This window comes from Carcharodon carcharias, chromosome 13 (genome assembly GCF_017639515.1).
Source record: "Carcharodon carcharias isolate sCarCar2 chromosome 13, sCarCar2.pri, whole genome shotgun sequence".
Taxonomy (NCBI): Eukaryota; Metazoa; Chordata; class Chondrichthyes; order Lamniformes; family Lamnidae; genus Carcharodon; species Carcharodon carcharias.
In genome coordinates, this window is record NC_054479.1 from 17,947,816 (window position 1) to 17,971,278 (window position 23,463).

General features: G+C 42.9%; 1 protein-coding gene across 1 annotated transcript in view; it reads right to left on the bottom strand.

The window, feature by feature from the left end:
- The window catches only part of trpv4 (transient receptor potential cation channel, subfamily V, member 4), a 124,264-nt gene that overhangs the window by 74,361 nt on the left and 26,440 nt on the right, over positions 1–23,463 (bottom strand). Inside the window, exons 2-3 of the mRNA XM_041202774.1 lie at positions 22,005–22,396; positions 2,844–3,016 (exon numbers count right to left, since the gene is read on the bottom strand). Coding sequence (XP_041058708.1) covers positions 2,844–3,016; positions 22,005–22,381 — 550 coding nt within the window. The 5' untranslated portion in view covers positions 22,382–22,396. The remainder of the gene's footprint in view (positions 1–2,843; positions 3,017–22,004; positions 22,397–23,463) is intronic.

The following is a 23,463-nucleotide window of genomic DNA, read 5'->3' on the forward strand; positions in this document are numbered from 1 at the left end:
TTTTTTTAGGTTCTGGGCTCACCATTTAATCTATAGATTCTGAGTTGACCCTTTATTCTATAGATTCATGACTAACCCTACATTCTATACATCCATGGGTGACCCTTATTCTATAGATCCATGACTGATCTTGAATCCTAGAGATTTGTGGCTGGCCTTGGATTTTATAGATTCATGGGTCATTATAAACTATACTACAGATCCGTGGGTGATGCTGTGTTGTATGGATTCTGAACTGACTGTTGTTTAGATTCTGGGCTGATTCAATAACCTATAGATTCATGGTTGGTTCCTTTGGTTGATTTAATCTCCTGAACAGCCCTGGAGCAAATCCTGAAGTTCACTGAAAGTGCTGAGCAATCATCACCCGCTTTTGTCCTCTGTGGCCCCAAATGATTCTCCCCATTCATGCTCTATGCAATAGATTACAGCTGTGACTGAACTTCTCTTTCCACTCCTCCTCCAAACTTTTGTTATTAAACTTTCAAAAACATGTTTTGGTATACCATAGAAAACAACATAACATAGAAAATGACATAAGAGATGTAAAAGAATGTAGCATACATCACAGCATAGCATGACACACTGTGGAATACCAGAGAATTCCATAAAATTCAAACAGATTAGGAATATGGCACATGGCTCCTACTATCTTTTTAAGAAACATCCACTCCCCTAACCACAGTCTAAAACAATAGGGTAGGAAAATTACAGGGGACAGTTTTCCCATAAAACTGATTAGAAAACTCTGTACAACTGTGGATTGTGAAACCCACTGGCAACACAAGCTGCTCCTTTTGCAGTTGAATAGTACACAGACACTGTAGAATTTCATTTTTACCAGCTGGGCATTAGTCGTCACCTGTTCAGAGAGCAGGTTCTGCCTATGGCACTCAATCCTCACTGCCCTTAACTAAACTCTCATGGCAAATGCCGCCCGGGTAAGTGGCATCTCAGGAACTGTACCTAAGCATTGCTCAGAGTCTCACAAGAGAAAGTTGAGGGGGGGATTCATTTCCTCACAACAATCAGTCTCTTGTGATTCTCGGTTTATTCCAAACTTATAAAAACTGATTCTGTACTGCTCCATTATGCAATTCCAATTCTAAGTGAACTAAAAGTATTGAAAATGCTGGAAATACACAGTGGGTCAGTCAGCATCTGAAAGAAAAAAAAAATTTTGGACTCAAAACTCCATAAAATAGATGGTCTCACGTGAAATGGTTTTGTCTTTCAGCTGTTCACTGACCTGCTGTTTCCTGCCAATTTCTTCTGTTTTTATTTCACATACACAGCATTCACCATTTCCCTTTGTGTTGGTTACTCACGGTTTGTCCTCACTCTGATCTTTCTTCTCTGTCTCTCTCTTTGGGGAGAAATTAACATAAGAAATAGATAGGGCCATTCGGCCCTATCAGCCTGCTCTGCTATTCAATATGATCATGGGTGACCTTCTACCTGCATTCACTTTCCCACCCCAATCCCCATATCCCTTTCTTGCCTTTAGTGTCGAAAAATCTTCTGATCTCTGTCTTGAATATAGTCAATGGCCAGGATTTCCCGGTCGGCGAGCAGGGGGTGGTGGTGGGGGGTGGCTATTGAGGCCATTGACAAAGTAATTCAAGTAATTAGTGGACCTGCTCATCCAACCTTAAGGTTGGTGGGCATTGAAAAAAGCATCAAACCTCATCCACAGGTGGGATGAGGTTTCATGTGGGTATTAAAAATTTAATAAAAGTGTATTTAAAAGTGATGGACATGTCCCAACTCATATGACAGTGTCTCATGAGGGGACGTGTCAGGGTAATTTTTTTCTTCTGTTTTTAAGATATTTTAATTGTGGAGCCGATCTCCCTGAGGCAGCACTTAGCCTCAGGGAGATGAGTGGTCTTTCATGCGCATGGGCGAAAAAGCGCACTCTCGGCTGAGGCAATCACCCCCACCCCCCCCACCCCCCCACCCCCGCACAGGGAGTGCATAGCACTTCCTTGTGGACGTCACACTGGGCAGGCCTTAATTGGCACACCCACGTAAAATGGCTGCACGCACCCAATTGGGGGTGCCGATTGGAGGCACGCCCGCTCCTGAACTTCCCCACCAACGGGGGGAGAATTCTGCCCAATGACTGAGCATCCACAGCCCTCTTGGGTAGAGAATTCCAAAGATTCACAATCCTTTGAATGAAAATATTTCTCATCATCTCAGTCCTAAATGGCCTTATTCTGAAGAGTGTGACAAATGAGACTATCTCTCATTCTTCTAAAATTTAGGGAATCTAAGGCAAGCCTACGTTACCTCAACTCAAACGACAATTCCCTCATCCCAGGCATCAGTCTAGTGGCTTCCATTTCACACCCCTTTAAGGCAAATATATACTTCCTTAGGTTAAGGAGACCAAAACTGTAAACGGTGCTGCAGGTGTGGTCTCACCAAAATTCTATAAAATTGCAGTGAAACTTCTTTACTCTTATACTCCAGTCCCTTTGTAATAAAGGGTAACAGACAATTAGCTTTCTAACTCCCTGTGTGCAATGGGGTGTAGTGCAATTGTAAAGAGGCTCTTTTACAACAAGCATTTACATTCTTGCTACACCCAGCTTACAAAGGAAATATTTTCTCTAATGCATTTTATCTTGCACCACATTACATGCCAGAGACTAATTTTTTCCCCAGATGTTTGTGATCATTAACTTAAATGACAGTCTTCAAGTGGTAAGAATGGGAACACTGAAATGAGCGTGTTTTGTTTACTTAAACATTCAGATAGTTTAGCGAAGTCTCACAGTGATTATAACTTCGGTGGCACCCAGTACAAATCCTCTACATTTGGATTTTCACATTACCTCGAAATTCCTCATCCGTCAGACGCTTCTTTTGACTCAGTAGAAAGACAAGCAGGCCGTCCAGTCCGGCAACAGACCCTTGTGACACAATGTCAAATAGAAGTGCCCTGTTAAAGACCTTCAGAACAGGTGGTGGTTCAGGTGCAGGGGCCTTTACTTTTGGGCTGTTTTTACTAGAGGGGGGAGAAAAAAAGAACATGAGGTGGAGTTTTAAAGGGTGAAAATGGTTTCACAATTGAAATGTGTTTTAGGTCACCCATTCAAAGTGCACCCTTATCCTTAAAGGGAACTTAGTCAAAATTAATTTAATAGTTATTAGCTGAAAAACCTCTAAACATTCATTATTCATCTAGCCCTTCAGAACATATGTGAGGTGACTTTATTTTGTTGGTGAGGCATAAGCTCATCGAGGTGAGGAATGTATATTTTGGATGATGTCAGAGCATCAAACACTCTCAGCTCAAGTTAAAAGCAGGATCCTCGATAATCAGCTTGGGCACCATCCTGAGAATCCACTTCGAGGAACCATTTTTGCTGCCTTGCATCAAATCTGTTTGTTCCCTTTCCAAGTAAGACTGCCAATAAGAGTCACAGAGTCATTACAGCACAGAGGCTAATCAGCCCATCGAGTCTTTGCCAGCTTTCTGTACAGAAATCCAGTCAATCTCATTCTCCCGCTTCATCTCATTGCCCTGCAAGTTTATTTCCCTCAAGTGTCAACCCAATTTCCTTTTGAAATCATTGATCGTCTCTGCTGCCACTATTCTCGTAAGCAGAGAGTTCCAGGTCATTACCACTAGTAATTGGTACCAGATTAGTTGCCTTTTTTTGTTATACATTCAAGCCCTCATGATTCAAAATTGTATTTCCTGGCAGATCCCAGTAAGGCTAATTAACAGAACTAGTTAAACCAGGCAAGAAATATTTCTTTATTTTGTTTTCACAATTTTCTCTCTTTATTGCCCTCTCTTCTCTTTTCAGTGTAGGACAACAATCGACACTGAGCAACAGTCAGCCAACTACCTCACCCCTCCAAGTAGCCATTCTTTAAGCAAGATCCTGCTTAGTGAGTGCTGGCTGGTTTCTTGGGAATGTGGACGAGGTTTCCTAAAGCTTTAACAAATTGAATAAAAAAGATTTCTGAAATATAAAAACATGTCCCATCCCATGTGACACAGTCATATGAGGGGACATGTTTAATTGAATTTTTATTCCATTTATTTATTTATTTATTTCAAAAGCGCTTCAAACTCCCTGAGGCACGGAGCTACCTCAGAGAAATTGAAGTGCTGTTTTGCACTCTGGCGAAAGAGCGCCAGCCTTGACTCTCCCTCCTCCGCCCCCCCTGCCTACACAGGTAAGCACTACCACTCGCGTCTTGCGCTGGGTGGGCCTTAATTGGCCTGCCCGCATAAAACGGTGGCACAGAGCTGATCATGGGCGCCGGTTGGCTTCGCAACCACCCCCGCCTGCTCCTGCCGAGCCTGCCCGATACAGGAAATATTTTGGCCTAGGTTACAGAAACAGCCCCAGCTCAGGATCTCACCACCTGCTATCATTTATTCATTTATTTAACAGGACCTTAGTCATTTAGTTGTAATTCAGGTAATTGAAGATATAGAGGAGGTCTTGTGGTAGTGTTCCTACCTTCAGGCCAGAAGGTCTGGATTCAAGTCCCACTTCAGGGGCTTGATGGCCACAGAGGGTGTGTTCACAATGCGACAAAACAGGTTGAGTGTTAGCCTGTAAATCCTTCCAATGCGCCTGATGGCAGGTGGTGAAAGTGGGAGAGTTTCCTGGTCAGGCAAACTGCACAAGGCAACAGCATAATCATGAACAAATCCATGCCAATGTTTTCTTAGGGCATGGTACCTGGAGGAGGATGAATTCAAGTCACACAGAACATCCCATCTTTTAAAAAGCTAAAAGATTAGGATTATTGAAAAAGTGCGATGGAGACTCTTGTTTCAGAGCTATGTTGGATAGTCACCATTGTAAGGAAAGACAACAAGGCTCTCTTCATGCTGCAATAATGCAGACCATGCAGGTCTTGGGTTCAGTCCCTGAACTAGAGCTGAGATAGTTGATTGGAGTTGAGCTAATAATAGGCATGGTGCAATTACCTCACTATCCACAGGCTAGGGAGGAGGTGGTAGAAAAATCAACCTGGATCCTGCTTCTGATTATGATTTTATGCTAAACTTCCACAGAACTTTAGTTAAACCACTTTGGAATACTGTGAACAGTTAGGATGGCGGGGTTTCCCTTCCCGCCACCCGAAGAGGCATTGGAGAAAACAACCCCATCGATACGGCCTGCCCCACAATCACTTAACGCTCTAACAAACATTAATTGGTTGGAGATGAGACTTCTGCCCCTCACTTGGGAGGAAGTCCCACCTCAGAGTCCCTGCAATGCTAGAAGCTACAGTGGACAGGACTGGGATTGCAAGCAGTCCCCGGAGCCTAAGTCCCAGGAGCCCAGGACCATGTAAGTGTGGGGGTCTTCAGACATGTGCATTTCATTCAGAGTACTACTGAAATGTGAAAAGTTAATGCTAAAAGGAAAATGTTGGGGAGGCAGTGGTATAGTGGTATTGTCACTGGCCTAGTATTCCAGAAGACCCATGGTAATGCTCTGGGGTCCAGGTTCAAATCAACACCATGGCAGATGGTGGAATTGGAGTTCAATAGAAATCTGGAATTAAAAGTCTGATGATGAGCGTGAAACAATTGTTGTAAAAATCACTAATTCCCCTTTAGGGAAAGAAATCTGCTGTCCTTGCCTGGTCTGGCCTATATATGACTCCAGACCCACAGCAATGTGGTTGACTCTTAAATACCCTCTGAACAATTAGGGATGGGTAATAAATGATTCCACATCCCATGAATGAACTTTTAAAAAAATTTTTAACAACGTCAGGCCAAATTGTTGGTTATTGTGCATCGGTTGGTGAAGACCGGACTTTCAGGCCCCGCTGAGGTGGGTGGTGGGAGGCCGAGGTGAACAGGGCAGTTGGGTAGGGGAAACATGGGAGGGACTACTTTGGGGAGTGTCTCCATTGGGCACAAGGGGTACCCAATGAGGTGGCACCCGCTGTTGGCCCAGCCACCATGTTTCACCTGGCAGCCTGAACACTTGGCATGGGGCTTCCCTGCCGTGGGAAAAGTCCTAATGGTGGTGGGAGGATGCTTTGATGATTATTTCTGTGTGTAATATGACTATTTTTAAGTTCACCCATTCTTCCTATACTTGCAGACCCTCCCCAAAAACATCTTCATTCATATAAATGGAACTGAGGTACTTGTCAGCCACGAATGAATTGAATGGCAGAACAGGTTGAAGGGGCTGAATGGCCTACTGCTGCTTCTATGTTCAGTCCACTCTATAAACCAGGCTGCAATATTTTCAATCACCACCTGAAATCCTGCCACTGAGCAGCTGGGAGTTTTAACCTTAGACTTTATATATAAATCATTAACATTAGTAACTAAATATTCTTAGTAAGATAGTTTTAACACTTTTCTATTTACTCAACAAAGTTTAGTACTGCAAGTTCTCCAGAAATCCAGGAGGTGAATGATAAAGCCTAAACTTTACTCAGCTTATGGGCTGAATTTTATGGCCCCCCCCAGGATGGCAGGTGGGGGCATAAAATTGGGCACCATGGCAGTGGCACAGTGCCCATCCCCTGCCCATCCTTGCCTGCCCTTGTGGCATTTACCTGCTGCAGGGGAGGGGTCAGGCAGCCCACTCACCCGTGACCCAATTTAGGCCATTAAGTGCCCAATTAATAGCCACTTAAGGGCCTCCTCCCGTCACCACTGGGACTTTTCCCACGGCAGGGAAGCCCAATGCCAAGTGTCCAGACCACCAGGTGAAATATTGTGGCCTTGTGGCTGGGCCAACAGGGGGTGCCACCTCATTGGGTACCCCTTGTTCCCAATGGAGACCCTCCCCAAAATAGTCCCTCCCCTGTTTCCCCCACCCAACTGCCCTGTTCACCTCGGCCTCCCACCACCCACCTCAGCGGGGCCTGAAAGTCCGGGTTCCACCAGCACCTCCTCTTTAGGACTGTATGCAGTACCAGCAGTGACCACTACTCCCACTGGTGCTGCTGGGACAAGAGAGCTGCTGGCTATTTGATTGGCCACTGCTCTCAGAGGTGGAACTTCATGTCCAGTGGGGTCACAAGTCCTGCCTCAAACCAATTAAAGGCCCAAAGACATTAAATGACTGCAGGGTGAGCTGGCCAATCACAGGTGGGCTCGCCCCTGACTTTTACATCATGGGTGTGGACCCTACCATCCGCCTAAAATTCAGCCCTATAAGTTTTTATTTACCAAGTTACCGGTTACAAACCGCACTCCTGATCCAACAACCACAATTTCAGTTTTCTCCTATATACTCTTTTAAAAACCAATAAAATAAATAAACAAATAAACTGATTGACAGCCCCTTAAAGGGGCACTGTAACAAAAAGACAAAGCTTTAAAGGAAGCTTAACAAATCAAATTAAAATGTTGTTCCCGGGGCTGATGATGCACTCCAGCCCCCCGTGGTGCCCACTGGTTGCGGAAGGCCTCAAGTGTACCAGTGGACATTGTGTGCTCCCTCTCCAAGGGCACCCGGGTGTGAAGGTAGCCATGGAGGAGGAACAGACAGACAATCTGGCCGAATGACCGCCTGCTGCCTAGATCTGTTGATGGCCACTTTGGCCAGGCCCAGAGACAGGCTTACAAGGGGGTCCTCTGCCCTGCCAGCCCCGTCCTGCACCAGGTGACCAAAGATCATGAGCGTGGGGCTGAAGTGCACCCAAATATGAGGAGCAGCCCCTTCGAATAACCAAAAAGAGGAAGCAAACTCATACAGTCTATGTATACGTGGAGCACAAACTCCTCAAGGCTGCAGAAAATACAGCCGGTCTGGGAGTCCATGAACCAACTTAACCATTTATTGCATGGGACTGTTACATGCAACACCCTCTATGCCAAATCCTCAATGGTAAAGCGGAGGACTCCCATGTAGAGAGCCCTCCACTGGGGGCCCCCGCCATCTCCCGACGGCAGGACAGAGTGCCACAGCAAGTCCAGACGGTTGACGAGGACGAGGAAGTGGAAGTACGCAGCAGGCAGCTCACACAGGAAACCCCTCCGTGCAGAACGGAAAGGCACAGAGGGAATTTCCACGAGACGGCTCAGTTGTGGGGCCGAGGTTCCCAAAGAAGGTTTCAGGACACAAGGCCAATGTGAAATTCTGTCCAAACAGACTGGAGTCCTCCACACACTTGAGCCACCTTCACCTCAACTGCAGTCGGAGCCGAGCACCACAGTTTTAAGGCTGTGGGTGGCTTTGGTCGTGAGCCAGACATCAACAGACGCACGACGTTTGCTCCTAGATATGTGAGCACAAATGAATCCCCAGTTAATGCCCACCACTTGAATATAATGAGATATTTACTTTACAGACAATTAATGCTGAATAAGATAGGGCAGCAGTATCCCACATTGAATTATCTATCTGTGCTGAGTGAGAAAAGACCATCCGAGTTCATCCAATCCATTAGATATTACAACCTTGTGCATCGTCCTCCCGAGGCTCTAGAAATGCTATCTCAAAGGGGGCAGCAAACTAGCAGAACAAAACTTGTGGTCGAGTTCAGGAAAATCTGAAATTCCTCCCTGACTTCTTAACGCGGGTATGTCCGAACTGCATTGTGAGGGTTGCACATGTCTCTTCAGCCTGGGCAGTCCAGTTCACACAGCTCAGGCAACAAAATTCCATTTGCGGTTATATTTCTCATTTTTTTTTAATTCTTTCATGGGATCTGAGCATCACTGGCAAGGCCACCATTTGTTAACCATCCCTAATTGCCTTTGAGAAGTTGGTGGTGATTCGCTTTCATGAACCGCTCCAGTCCATGTGGTGTAGGTACACGCACAGTGCTGTTAGGGAGGGAGTTCCAGGATTTTGACCCAGCTGCAGTGAAGGAACGGGAATATATTTCCAAGCCAGGATGGTGTGTGTCTTGGAGGGGATCTTCCAGGTGGTGGTGTTCCCATGTGTCTGCTGCCCTTGGTTTGAAAGGTGCAGTCAAAGGAGGCTTGGCGAATTTGCCCACCTTGAATCTTGTGGAGATTTGGAAATCCTAACTTAGACCAACAGCTTGCTTTTATATTGTACTCTAAACATAAATAAAAGTCCCACATAATAGAAATAAATAAAAGGACGCATACTGAATCACAGGAGAGATCAGGAGGAGCATTCAACATCTTGGCTAAAAAAGTGGGTTTGAGTAGGTTTAATGAAGACAAAAATGGAGAGTTGGTGATCACCAGGATCTGTGAGTACCAACAACTCGAGTTGTACACAAATTAATGGGAATGTGGGTTTAAACTTTCTAAATAGTGCCAAAAGCTCCATCGAATGCATTTACATGTACTTAAAGGAAACTCAGATTGTCTGAAGCCATATGGTGAACAAGCAAGTTTCAGGAGTCCATAGTTACTTATGACGCATTGCTATGGATGCTTCATGTACTAATGTACCTTCCAGAACAACTGCACGCCCAGCTCCTCACTAAAGGCCTCACATCCGTTAGCAACACAGGAATATATAGAACCAGACATAGTCAACCATCCATTCATTGGGATCACCTCAAAGATTAGTGACTTAATTAGTCTTAGCCAGCAGCATTACAAATGGCCTCACTGTCCCTGAGTAATGAAGGAGAAAAATCAGGTAGAGTTCCTGCTCTTGTTTGCTGTCCCATGACCACTGTTGGAACGTATGTGCCTTGGTATTAATTGAGGGCAAGATCAGCTCAGTTACAATACCCTCCTACTGTCTTCTTCACACATAAAGGATAACCAATTTGACAAGATACTAAAGGTAACTCTCGTATCTCAGTATGTCAGTGCCCCCAGGAGAACTAAAGGGAGAATGTAATGGTAGAGATCAAGAGGGATCTGCAGTAGAAGTAATTTGGCAAGCCTCAATCCTTTGGCATATTCGTGCTCCTCTAATTCTGGCCTCTTGCATCTTCGATTTTCACCATTCCACCATTGAAGGCCAGGCCTTCAGCTGCGTAGGCCTCAAGTTTTAGAATTCCCTCCATTAACCTCTTTTTCCTCCTTTAGGGCACTCCTTAAAACCTAGCTCTTCAGCCAAGCATCTAGTGATCTGCCTTAATACCTCCTTATGCAGCTTGGTGTCAAATTTTGTTCAATAATCGCTCCTGTGATATGCCTTGGGACATTTTGCTATGTTAAAAGCACTATGGGGAGGATTTTCCCCTCGTCGGACGGGCAGGGCGGGTGGGCCCTGGAGCGTCTGCGCAACGGTCCACCGCCTGCGATCAGGCCTGGATCGCGATTTCATGCTGACTGGTCAATTAACGGCCAGCCAGCACGAATTGTGTGCTGCAACGCTCAGCACAACGCTCAGAGGTGGGGTGGGGGGAGGGGGAAGGGGGAGCATGGGGGTCAGCGCATGCACGCGGGTGCACTCACAGAGAGCTCCCCGAAGGCACAGAGCTGCCTCAGGGAGCTGAAGATTTATAACATAAAAAATAAAGATTTAAAAATTGAGGTATACAGGCCCTCTCATGTGACTGTCACACGAGCAGGGACATGCTAGAAATGAGATTTGAACATTTCTATTTTACTTTTAATTAACATCAAAAACCTCATCCCGTAGGATGGGCAGGGGAAAATTCAATTTCATTAACTAATGAGCTTAACAACCCTCTTAATTGTTGGAGGGATCGCTGCCGACTCCCAAGCGGCCCACTGGCTGAAATATCGCGTGAGTGCGCGGTGACATCGGGACGCTCGCCTGACATCATCGCATGCTATTTAACGTTTGTGCGTGTCAGGTGTGCACCCGCATGCTGGACAAAAAAAATTGAGCCGTATGTAAATGCAAGTCATTGTTGACGAGCGGGGGGGTTGTTGGTTATTAAGCAATAGTCCCTTTTGAAAAGTTCAACATAGAGGCAACTACATTCACTTGTAATGAGTACTATTTTTAGGGAAAAGTGTCTGGGAGACCTTTCTCTTTAATTGTTTCCAAACACGCAACTTTAATGACATCAATTGAGTTAATAATTGAGACTGAACTCAAACTGTGGAATTTTAGTACTGCATATTTTAAAGTAAACGGTTTAATGATTTTATTATTATAGTGGGTAAATAATTCCTCCACTCGCAGGATTTGGCATGTTCATTATGAATTGCACACAGTCCAATTTTAATGTCTTTGTCAAACATATTCATGAAGACAGTGTCCCTTTAAGTGACCACTATTGTTGAAAGAATGTGGAGATTACATTCAAAACAAATTTCTACAGATTTTAAAAATAATTCAAACACGATGGGGAATATTCACTGTTTTTAAAGAGGTCACTTTTCTTCGGCATGAGATCATCCAGGACTCCCTCATAAACTCAAATGATTACACCCTGTTCTGGCAAAAAGCAGCAGATGTAACAGAACGCTATTCACCATTCAAAGTACTCAGTCTTAAAGCACAAAGACTCTGAAGAACCTCTGTTCAGGTGCACAGACTACGACTTTATAACCACAAGTTCAAGAAAAAAATCCCACCACACAGTGCTGCAAGAAAATGTCTTGCTCTGTTGGAACTAAAGAAGGAAAAATATTCATGTCCAAACCACATGTATGTGTGAGCAACATACTCAAACATCACCTCACATAGGTTGCATTCATCTGCAAGACAACAATTTTTTCTCTATTTTTAAAATCTCAACATGATATTCAAAAAAAAAGCCAAATGACATTTAGTGGTTGTTTTGTGACCAGCACCAGTCACTGAGCTGAATTCCTCTAATTAACTCCCTGCTCATTTCTGTGGGAAAAGGATCATTCTAGTGTAATCAGCAAGAAAGAAATATGAAGCTCTCAGATTGTTAAATCCTTTTCCTGGAAAACATTGTCTGTCTCTCACAGACACACTCACAGGTACACAAAGGAACTACAACTTGCATTTATATAGCCCCTTTGATGTTAAAAATAAACCAAGGCAGTTCAAATAAAAATAGTTAGTGAACTGGGCCAGAGAGGAAGAAATTAGAAAGGTTCCAAAGATGGTTTTTAAGAAAAAGCGGGAGAAAGACGTGCAGGCACAATGGCTCCCCCTGCGGCAAATGTGGTGTGCCATTCAAATGTCCATTATCCGGAAGCTCGCTGGCAGGAAGTGCTGGAAAATTCTGGCCAATGGATTTAAGAAGAGTGTTCCAGACCATTGGGCTGAAGGATTCTGCCAGGAATTATGGGGTGAAGAGAGGGGAGAAGCACAACAGGCCTGACTCAAAGGACAGAAGGTTGTGGAAAGGATGCGAGAGTTGAGCAGATTGCAGAGATAGAATAGAGCAAGGCTGTTCAGGGAATTAGATGACAAGGACAGCAATTTGAAAGTCTTCTGGAAAGTATGTGGTAGAATGTTGGCCAGAATTTTCTGTCAAACTATCAGCAAGACTTATGACTTATGAGAAAATGGTACAGCATCGTCAGGCAAGGAGCAAATGCACAGATATATGTGAATATCCAAAAGTTGCTACCTGGTTGCGTTGCACCACTGTTGGCTTTGCAAAATGGCACCTCGCCCTTAACTTCCCCTTTTTGTAGGAACTTACTTAATTTGCCCTTTAAGCTCACTGCAGAGTCTTGTCATTTTAAGCACAAGAAACCTTTCAATGAAGTAATAAGTGTTAATAGCTGTCAAACAACATCTTTGGCACTATAAATGAACTATTACAAATGTGGAGTCTCATTCCTTCAGGTTTTGAACTTTTCCGGGAGTTTTAAAATGTCAGATTTTGAATTTTAGAAATTGCTTACTTTTTACTTTGTGCATCTTTTTTTCTCTTAATCCAAACATACTTCCCCTCTCTCTATTTCTCTTCCTGTACCTGATTTGATGTTGAATTCACCCCCTCTAATTCACCCTCCATCCCAGTCCTTCCGATGTTTATTTCCTAATCCTTAAATCTTATTAGTTGATTGAGGTTCCAAATTCCTTATTTCCTTTGCTGCACTGTTATTAGTTCATGCTTCCAGTAACTTTATGGGCAAAAATATTTTGAGTAAATAAGTGCAGGATCAAGTCCGACTATCAGCAGATGTCAATAGATGCCCCTTTATAACAAATTCTGGCCTGTTGTTTTGAATTATCAGGACATAAAACCCTGGAGCAGGAGGCCCAAAGATGAAAATTTACTCCAATGTATCTACTTATATCTACATAATAAATATTTTTGTGTCTGCAAGACAGTATAGTTTAATTTGGGCCCATGTTTACACAATCTCATTGGTTTAGTACTTTTACTGTGATAATCCATCCAACTAAGTTTCAGCCATCGTGACACTTCCCCACTTCAATGTTCACAATTTGTGCAGCAAGCAGAAAAATAAGTTAGGTCTGAACTTTCCACCACATCTGAACTCCCATCTCTTTCCCTTTTCATCTCCACTCTCTCTTTGAACCACTCACCCCCAGTGCCAACTCATCCTCAAACCTCCTACCTCTTGTTCCTCAAGATTTCCAAATCTGACAGGCCCCTTCACCCTTGCTCCCTACCTCCTCTTCTGTTCCCTACCTTGAATAAACTCGTAGGCTGCATGTGTAAGAATGTTAATGATGCCAAATACTTGTACAAAATCAAAAACATGATCTGTTAGCTATAATAAAACTAGCAAAAATGAGAAACTATCAAGCATCATTCTTGTGGTTTATAATGTCAATGGAACACTTCTGATTTCAAACACTATCAATTATTCTATATATTCTACTCAAAGAAATATTGTACCTCTGTAACACATAGTGTGTTATATATTATAATACCAACAGCAGTTGTCTGGTTTATACCAACAGAAGCATCATACCATGTAATAATGCACAACATGTAGCCTGTCAAAATTTATTCCATCGAGTAAATTGTCAATGAGTACATTTGTCTGGAGTTACATTTCCTTGAAATTCTTCATTACTGTATAACTCATTTAGTGGGACTGGATGATGTAATGGATAAACGTTAGCCAAAACTATGGGAGAACTCCTATATTACACAATAGTACTTAATTGGCTGTAAAGCCCATTAGGATGCCCTGGGGTTATGAAAGGTGCTATATAAATTCAAATTTCTTTTATTCAAGAATGTCATTTAAAACTAACCTCAGGAAAATACTTATTATATATGCTTTTCCTATTAAGATTCTGAACAAACCACTACCAATTAATTTGTTTTAGTGTTGTTACATGATGGGTAAATGTTGGCCAGGACACTTGGAAAAGCCCATGCTCTCTTTGAGTAGCACCATGGGATCGTTTACAACCATTTGATCAGGAACTTGGGGTCATAGTTCAACATCTCACCCAAAAGACAGCACTTCTGGGCAAAGGAGTCCTCCCTCTGAACTGTATTAGACAGTCAGACTGCATTGGACAGTCAGTCTGGATTATGTGTTTCAGGGGCTTGAACTCACTGCCTGACTCACTTGTAGCAGGATCTCCTCTGTGTCAGGTAGTGGACTCAAGCTCAATAAACACATAATTACTCAGAGGGGAGACTGCTTCCATTGATTCAAACTAAACATTGCCACCTGTAATATCTCCGTCCGCGGTTACTTGCTCAGACTGAATCCAACAATGTACAGTGTCCTGTTCAACCCAGAGTTAAGCTTTGAACCTCATTGACAATAAAATAAGCATTTTGATCTTTTTGGATATCCTCAAATTCCCCAGCATGGAAACACTTTATACATGTCGGAAATGTTTCCAATGCCTCTATATACGTCTCATACTCCTCCAGATATATGTATATAAACCACTATGGCACTTACAGCAGAGCCAGATGCCCTCTTCAAACAATATTCACCTTTTCCTTCTCCCCCTAACACATTCTTTCATTCTCTTCCCTCAAATCAAGGTTTCTCTCTGCATCCCATACCATAAACTATCTCCCCATCTCTTCTTGTCCTCTCGGGGTTAGGGTTTTCCTCCTTCTCCCTTCTCACCTCAAGTGTTCCCTCCCACTCATCACCTTCAGTTCTTTTCATATCTATTTTAAAAAGCAGCATGTTCGGCAGGATCATTCTACAATGTAACACAAAGATGGAAAGATATTGATAAGTCATAATACTTCACAATCAAATTTTTTCCCCTTCTTTTTTGAAGGTGCCCATCAGTTCTACTCTTGTGCAGACCTAGTCCAAATAACTAACCTTTGTTTATGTTGCTCAACATTGAGGCACATTGCAGAACCAGGCATATTACCAACAGGTCATAGAGTCAGAGGTCTGCAGCACAGAAAAGGGTCCTTCAGCCCATCGAGTCTGCGCTGGTCAAACAAGTACCTAACTATTCTTGTATGCTATGGCATCGCAAGTGCATATCCAAATACTTCTTAAATGTTATGAGGGTATCTGCCTCTACCACCCTTTCAGGCAGTGAGTTCCAAACTCCCACCACCCTCTGGGTGAAAAATTTCCTCCTCACATTCCCTCTAAACCTCCTGCCCCTTACCTTAAATCTATGCCTCCTCCAGGCGTCACTGGATGTTGTGGATAGTAATCAGGAACTGGAACCCTGGTTCATTTTGCTCCTCCCTTTACTCATTGGAGGATTGTACGTCTAGCTTTCTTTGGTAATTGGGATTGAGAAACTTCCCAAGTCAGTTTGGCTTAGTGTTACAAGTGGCATATTTATCTATTTGGCCTTTGGGAGAACTGCAGTGACATCTCCTGAACTCTAATATTCTGCTATCCCAATGTACTGCAATCTCAGCTCTCCATTATCTTGTACATAATACATCCCCACAGCTCTGTTATTCTGTATACAATAGATTCCTAAGACTATTATCTGGAATGTAACACACTATCACATATCTCAGCAAGAAATTCCCAGTCAATGTTCAAATAACAGCAATCAGAAAAAGTAGGCTTCTAAATGTTAAACAATCCTAAATCACTGTTATTCTGTACAAAATACAATCCTGGCTCTATGTTCTTGCATATAACACATGGCCACTTCTCTAGTATATCACAGATGTCCGAAACATAGTCTGCAGCCCAAATTCAACCCTTGAGCTCCTCGAGAGGAGTAACTTCTTCTTTCAGAGGGTTGCTAGTCTTTGGAATTCTGTTCCACAGAGAGCAGTGGAGGCTGGGTCATTGAATATATTCAAGGCTGAGTTATACAGATTTTTGATCGACAAGGGAATCAAGGGTTATGGGGGATTGGCAAGAAAGTGGCATTAAGATCAGCCACGATCTTATTAAATGGCAGAGAAGGGTAAATGAGCTGAATGACCTATTCCTGCTCCTATTTCTTATCATCTTATGATCTTATTTAACCAGGTTTTGAAGCCTCTAACACTTCATATGAACAAATGTGCATTTGCATAATGTTTTCCTTCTCCACGAGAAATTCTAAACCATTTCACAACCAATGAAGTACTTTTGAAATGTGGTCACTATTGGAAATGTAGAGAGGCACAACAGCAAATGAGATAGGAACATAAGAACATAGGAACACAAGAATTAGGAGCAGAAGTAGACCAGTTAGCCCTTTGAGTCTGCTCCGTCATTCGATAAGATCATGGCTGATCTGATTGTGGTTTCAACTACTGCACTTTCCCATCTGCCCCCCAACAACCCTCGATTCCCTTATCAATCAAAAATCTAACTCTGCCTTGAGCAAATTCAATGACCCAGCCTCCAATGCTTTCTGGGGAAGAGAAATGGAGACCTCTTATCCTTAAACTGTTCTAATCTCCACCACAAGAAGAAACATCCTCACAGTATTCACCCTATCAACCCCCCTCAGGCTTTTATGTTTCATCATCTCTCATTCTTCTAAACTCCAAGGCCCAACCTGTACAATCTTTCTTCATAGGATAAGTCCTTCATCCCTGTCATGAGTCAAGTGAAGCTTCTCCGAACTGCTTCTAACACAATTATATCCTTTTTCAAACAAGGAGACCAAAACTGTACACAATACTCCAGATGTGGTCTCACCATGGCCCTGAACAGCTGCAGTGAGACTTCCCTTTCACCTTGCAATATATTCCATTCACCTTGCAATAAATACCGACATTCCATTTGCCACCTAATCACTTGCTGTACCTGCATACTAACTTTTTGCGATTAATGTGCCCAGGACACCCAGATCCCTCTGTACCAGTGAGATTTGCAAATTCCCTCCATTTAAATAGTAAACTGCTTTTCTGTTCTTTTCGCCAAAGTGGGCAAGTTCACATTTTCCCACATTAAACACCATCTGCCAACTTTTTCCCACTCACTTAACCTATCTATATCTCTTTAACTCCTCTTGACAACTTATTCTTCTGTCCATCTTGGTGTCATCGGCAAATTTAGCTACCATACATTCAGTCCCCTCATCCAAGGCATTGATATAGATTGCGAATAGTTAAGGCCCCAGCACTGGTCCCTGTGGCACTCCACTAAGTTATAGCTTGCCTACCCAAAAATGTCCCACTTCTCCCTACTCTTTGCTTCCTGTTGGCTAACCAAACTTTTATCTTTGCTAATATGTTACCCCCTACACTTCGAGTTCTTATTTTGTGTTGTAATCTTTGATATGGCACCATATTTAATGTCTCTTGGAAATCCAAGTACACCACACCTACAGGTTCCCTTTTATCTACCTTGCTTGTTACTTCCTCAAAGAATTCTAATAAATTAGTTAAGCTTGATTTCCCTTTAATAAAACCATGTTGTCTCTGTCTGATCCCGTTACGATTTTCTAACTATCCTGTTATAATCTCCTTAATAATGGATTCTAGCAATTTCCCTAAGACAGTTGTTAGAGTAACTGGCCTGTAGTTTCCTGTTTTCTGTCTCCTTCCTTTCTTGAATAAACATGTTACATTTGCTATTTTCAAATCTGCTGGGACCCTTCCAGAATCCAATGAATTTTAGTAGATTATAACCAATACATTTACTATCTCTGTAGCCACTTCTTTTAAGACCCTTGGATGAAGGCCATCAGGTCCTGGGGACTTGTCAGCTTTTAGTTCTAATAATTTTCCCAGCACCTTTCCTTAGGTGATGCTGATTGTTTTAAGTTCCTCCCTTCCTTTCACCTATTGATTTTGAAGTATTTTTGGAAAGTTTTCTAAGTCTTCTACAGTAAAGACAGACACAAAACACCTGTTCAACCCTTCCATCATTTCCTTGTTTTCCATTATTAGTTCCCCAGATTTGCTCTCTAAAGGACCGACATTTGCTTTAGTTACTCTTTTCCTATTTAAATACTTGTAGAAACTCTTACAATCTGCTTTTATATTTCTAGCTAGCTTTCTCTCATACTCTAATTTCTCCCGCTTTATTTTTTTTCGTCATTCTTTTCTGGCTATAAAAATCTGTCCAATCTTCTGACCTGCTACTACTCTTTGCAGAATTGTGCAGTGTTTCTTTCAATTTGAGACTATCTTTAACTTCCTTATTTAGCCACAGGAGATGTATCCATCTCAAAGAGTCTTTCTTTCTCACTGGGGTAAATCTTTGCTGAAAGTTATAAAATAACTCCTGCAAGGTCTGCTACTGCATCTCTGCTATCTTACCTTTTAACCTAGTTTAGACCATAAGACCATAAGAAATAGGAACACAAATTAGGCCATTCAGCCCATCAAGTCTGCTCCGCCATTCAATCATGGCTGATAAGTTTCTCAACCCCATTCTCCCACCTTCTCCCCGTAACCTTTGATCCCCTTACCAATCAAGAACCTATCTATCTCGGTCTTAAATACACTCAATGACCTGGCCTCCACAGTCTTCTGTGGCAATGAATTCCATAGATTCACCACTCTCTGGCTAAAGAAGTTTCTCCTCATCTCTGTTCTAAAAGGTCTTCCCTTTACTCTGAGGCTGTGCCCTCGGGTCCTAGTCTCTCCTACTAATGGAAACATCTTCCCCACATCCACTCTATCCAGGCCTTTCAGTATTCTGTAAGTTTCAATCAGATCCCCCCTCATCCTTCTAAACTCCATCGAGTATAGACCCAGAGTCCTCAAACGTTCCTCATATGTCAAGCCTTTCATTCTTGGGATCATTCTCGTGAACCTCCTCTGGACTCTCTCCAGGGCCAGAACATCCTTCCTGAGATACAGGGCCCAAAATTGCTCACAATATTTTAAATGTGGTCTGACCAGAGCCTTATAAAGCCTCAGCAGCACATCCCAGCTTTTATATTCTTGTCCTTGCGAAATAAATGCCAACATTGCATTTGCCTTCTTAACTACCGACTCAACCTACAAGTTAATCTTAAGAGAATCCTGGACTAGGATTCCCAAGTCCCTTTGCACTCCAGATTTCTGAATTCTCTCCCCATTTAGAAAATAGTCTATGCCTCCATTCTTCCTACCAAAGTGCATGCCCTCACCCTTGCCCACATTGTATTCCATCTGCCACTTCTTTGCCCATTCTCCGAACCTGTCCAATTCCTTCTGCAGCCTCCCCGCCTCCTCAATACTACCTATCCCTCCACCGATCTTTGTATCATCTGCAAACTTAGCCACGGTGCCTTCAGTTCCTTCATCTAGATCATTAATGTATAAAGTGAAAAGTTGTGGTCCCAACACTGACCCCTGTGGAACTCCACTCGTCACCGGCCGCCATCCTGAGAAGGACCCCCTTATCCCCACTCTTTGCATCCTGCCAGACAGCCAATCTTCTATCCATGCTGGTACCTTGCCTCTAACACCATGGGCACTTATCTTACTGAGCAGCCTCCTGTGCGGCACCTTGTCAAAGGCCTTCTGGAAGTCCAAGTAGATAACATCCATTGGCTCTCCTTTGTGTAACCTACTCGTTACCTCCTCAAAGAATTCTAACAGATTTGTTAGGCATGACCTCCCCTTGATGAAACCATGCTGACTTTGCCCTATTTTACCATGCACTTTCAAGCATTCTGAACTCTCATCCTTAATAACAGACTCTAAAATCTTACCAATGACCGAGGTCAGGTTAATTGGCCTGTAATTTCCCGTCTTGCCTCACTCCCTTCTTAAACAGGGGGGTTACATTAGCGATTTTCCAGTCCTCTGGGACCCTCCTGATTCCAGTGATTCCTGAAAGATCACCACTAACGCCTCCACTATCTCTTCAGCTATCTCCTTCAGAACTCTGGGGTGTAATCCATCTGGTCCAGGTGGTTTATCCACCTTCAGACCTTTCAGTTTTCCTAGCACCTTCTCCTTGGTAATGGCCACCACACTCACCTCTGCCCCCCAACTCTCTTGAACTTTGGGGATGTTACTCGTGTCTTCCACAGTGAAGACTGACGTAAAGTACCTATTCAGTTCCTCCGCCATTTCTTTGTTCCCCACTACTACTTCTCCAGCGTCATTTTCCAGCAGCCCAATATCAACTTTTGCCTCTCTCTTACCCTTTATATATCTAAAAAACTCTTGCAATCTTCTTTTATATTACTGGCTAGTTTACCCTCATATTTAATCTTCTCCCTCCTTATTTCTTTTTTAGTTGTCCTCTGTTGGTCTTTGTAGGTTTCCCAATCCCCTGTAGGTTTCCCATTGCTCTTCGCCGCATTGTACGCTTTCTCTTTAGCTTTTATGCTTTCCCTGACTTCCCTTGTCAGCCATGGTTGCCTCGTCCTCCCTTTAGTATGCTTCTTCTTCCTAGGGATGAATTTTTGCTGTGTCTCCCAAATTACTCCCAGAAACTCCTGCCATTGCTGTTCCACTGTCTTTCCTGCTAGGCTCATCTCCCAGTCAATTCTGGCCAGCTCCTCCCTCATGCCTCTGTAGTTGCCTTTATTCAACTGTAATACTGTTACATCTGATTCCAGCTTTTTCCTCTCAAATTGCAGGGTAAATTCTATCATATCATGGTCACTTCCTCCTAAGGGTTCCTTCACCTTAAGCTCCCTTATCAAATCTGTAAGTTTCCCAGTTCACTTTAACCAACTCTGCCTTCATAGCCTCTTTATTTAGGTTTAAAGCACTCGTCTTAGATCCACAACCCTCACAATGAAACTGAATGTGAAATTCTATCATGTTACGATTGCTGTCGCCTAGAGGCTCCTTTACTATGAGGTTATTGATTAAATCATTGCACATTACCAGGTCGAGGATAGCCTGCTCCCTGGTTGGAAGTAGAACGTACTTCTCTAAGAAATTATACCAAATATACCTTATGAACTCATCTTCCAGGCTGCCTTTATCAATCAGATCCCCCCGCTGATTATTGGAGATAAATGATAAGATAATCTGCTACAATAATGTTGGTTGAGGTATAAATAGTGAACAGATTATTCCTCTGTTCTTCTTCAAATAGTGCTGTGGGTTCTTTTATGCCAGCTGAAAGGGCCCTGGTTTATTATCACATCAGAAAGATGCCACTTCTGACAGTGCAGCACTCCCTCAGTCCTACATTGGAATGTCAGCCTAAATGATTTGCTCAAGTCTCCAGGTTGAAACCTGAATGCACAACCTGCAACTCGGATGTAGATAGAGCGTTACTTCTGAGCCACAACTGACACCTTTAACCTTTACCGGCTTACTTGCAAAGCCTATGTTGATTTATTCCTAAACTCAGCTCTTTAAACTCCTCAAGCCTTGCAGACTGGATAGGCTGCTCCCTGATGTGTGGATTTAGATCAATCAGGAGTTGACCTTTACCAGTAATCCAAGCTCTGGTGGTTTCAAGGGCTAAGACTGACGGTTGCACGTTTCCAAGCGACCAGAAAAAAAGCACATGAATCTTTTATGCATAGGAGGTCATGCAATTTTATGTATGAGGACCTCATTTTTTTTTTTGCATTAAGGGAAATGAGACACACAGATGAGGGAGAAAGGAATGGAAGAATAAATTGATAGGATTAGATGAAAAAGGGTGGAGGAGGTTTATGTGCAGCATGAACGCTGGCATGAACCATTGGTTCAAATGATATATTTCTGTGCTGAACACCCTATGTAAACTTGTAGCTATATGTCTGGAGGGCTTGGATTATTTGTGTGTAGAGCTTTGAAGCTTTGTGTCTTACAGATTTGATTTTTGTAGCCTGCTTCTACCCTTGGTGATTCTATGTGTAGCAATACCGCTAGCTCTTGTTCAAACTGTTTTGCAAAGTTACATTTCTTGTGAATTCTGCCAAACTCACTCTTTAGCCGGTTTCTTTTTTTTCCGCTTGTCGTCACTACCTTGCCGGTAGGACCCATAGTCAAAAAGCGAGTCCATGGGAGCCTTTTTAGGGGCGGGGGCCATACTGGGCATGGATGAGTCATAGATGGAGGACTCCAAAAGGTCTATTGGATTAGGCATTCGGTTTTTAAACGCCCCTTGGAATTTCGATCTCAGGTTCTGTTTATTGCTGTCGCCATTTTCCCGGGCAGCCGGCCGAGGCCCTTCAGCAGCAGCACTGCTCTCATCATTCTCAAATAGGTTGGCCAGCGAAGACAGAGGGAAGCCATCTTCAGTCAGGTTTTCCATGCTGCTGCTGTTTGGTTTCCCAGAATCCTTAGTTTCAGTCTCGGCCATTTTTGCAAGGTAAACCTGAATGATAAAACAAAACAAAGACTTGCATTTATACAGCGTCTTCCATGATCACAAAATGTCTCAAGGTGCTTTACAGCCAATTAAGTACTTTTTTTTGAAGTGCACACTGTTGTGATGCATGAAATGTGGCAGCCAATCTGCTCACAGCAAACTTCTACAAACAGCAATGTGATAATGACCAGATAATCTGTTTTGTGATGTTGATTGAGGGATAAATATTGGCATAAAAATAAACACTAGGGATGTCACCCCTGCCCTTCTTCTATAGGATCCTTTACATCAAACTGCGCAGGCAAATGGGGCCTCAGTTTAACATTTCACCCGAAAGATGACACCTCCAGCAATGCAACATGCACTCAGTACTTTAGTGGAGTGTTAGCCTTCGATTTTTATGCTCAAACTCTGTAGTGGGACTTAAATCCGGAACCATGTGCCTCAGAGGCAAGAGTGCTACCAACTAAGGTATAGCTTAGATGACCACCGATGGTATAAATCTTTGATCTCTCTTCAAACAAAAAAGAATTACATCAAAATAGCTCAGAAATATATCTATAAGGAAGGTTTGAACAGGCTGAGACTCTTTTCTCGCTAAAAAAAAGGGCTTGAGGGCTCATCTGATAGAGGTCTTTAAGATTATGAAGGGATTTGATGGGGTAGATATAGAGAAGATGTTTCCACTTGTGTTCCAGACTGGAACTAGGGACCACAAATATAAGAAAGTCACTAGTAAATCCAATAATGTATTCTGGAGAAACTTCTTTCCACAGGAAGTGGTTAGAATGTGGAACTTGCCGGCACATGAAGTAATTGAGGTGATTAGCATGGATGCATTCAAGGGGAAGTTAGATATGTATGAAGGAGAAAAGAATAGAAGGATATGTTGATGGGGTTAGATGAAGAAGGGGTGGGAGTAGGTTTGTGGTAAACACCAACATGGACCTGTTGGGCCAAATGGCCTATTTCTGTGCTGTAAATACTTTATAATAGTTTGTAAAATGAGCATGCTGATTGAAGAGCAACCAGGATAAAATGCTTCAGTAAGTCATACAAATCATCAATCTCTG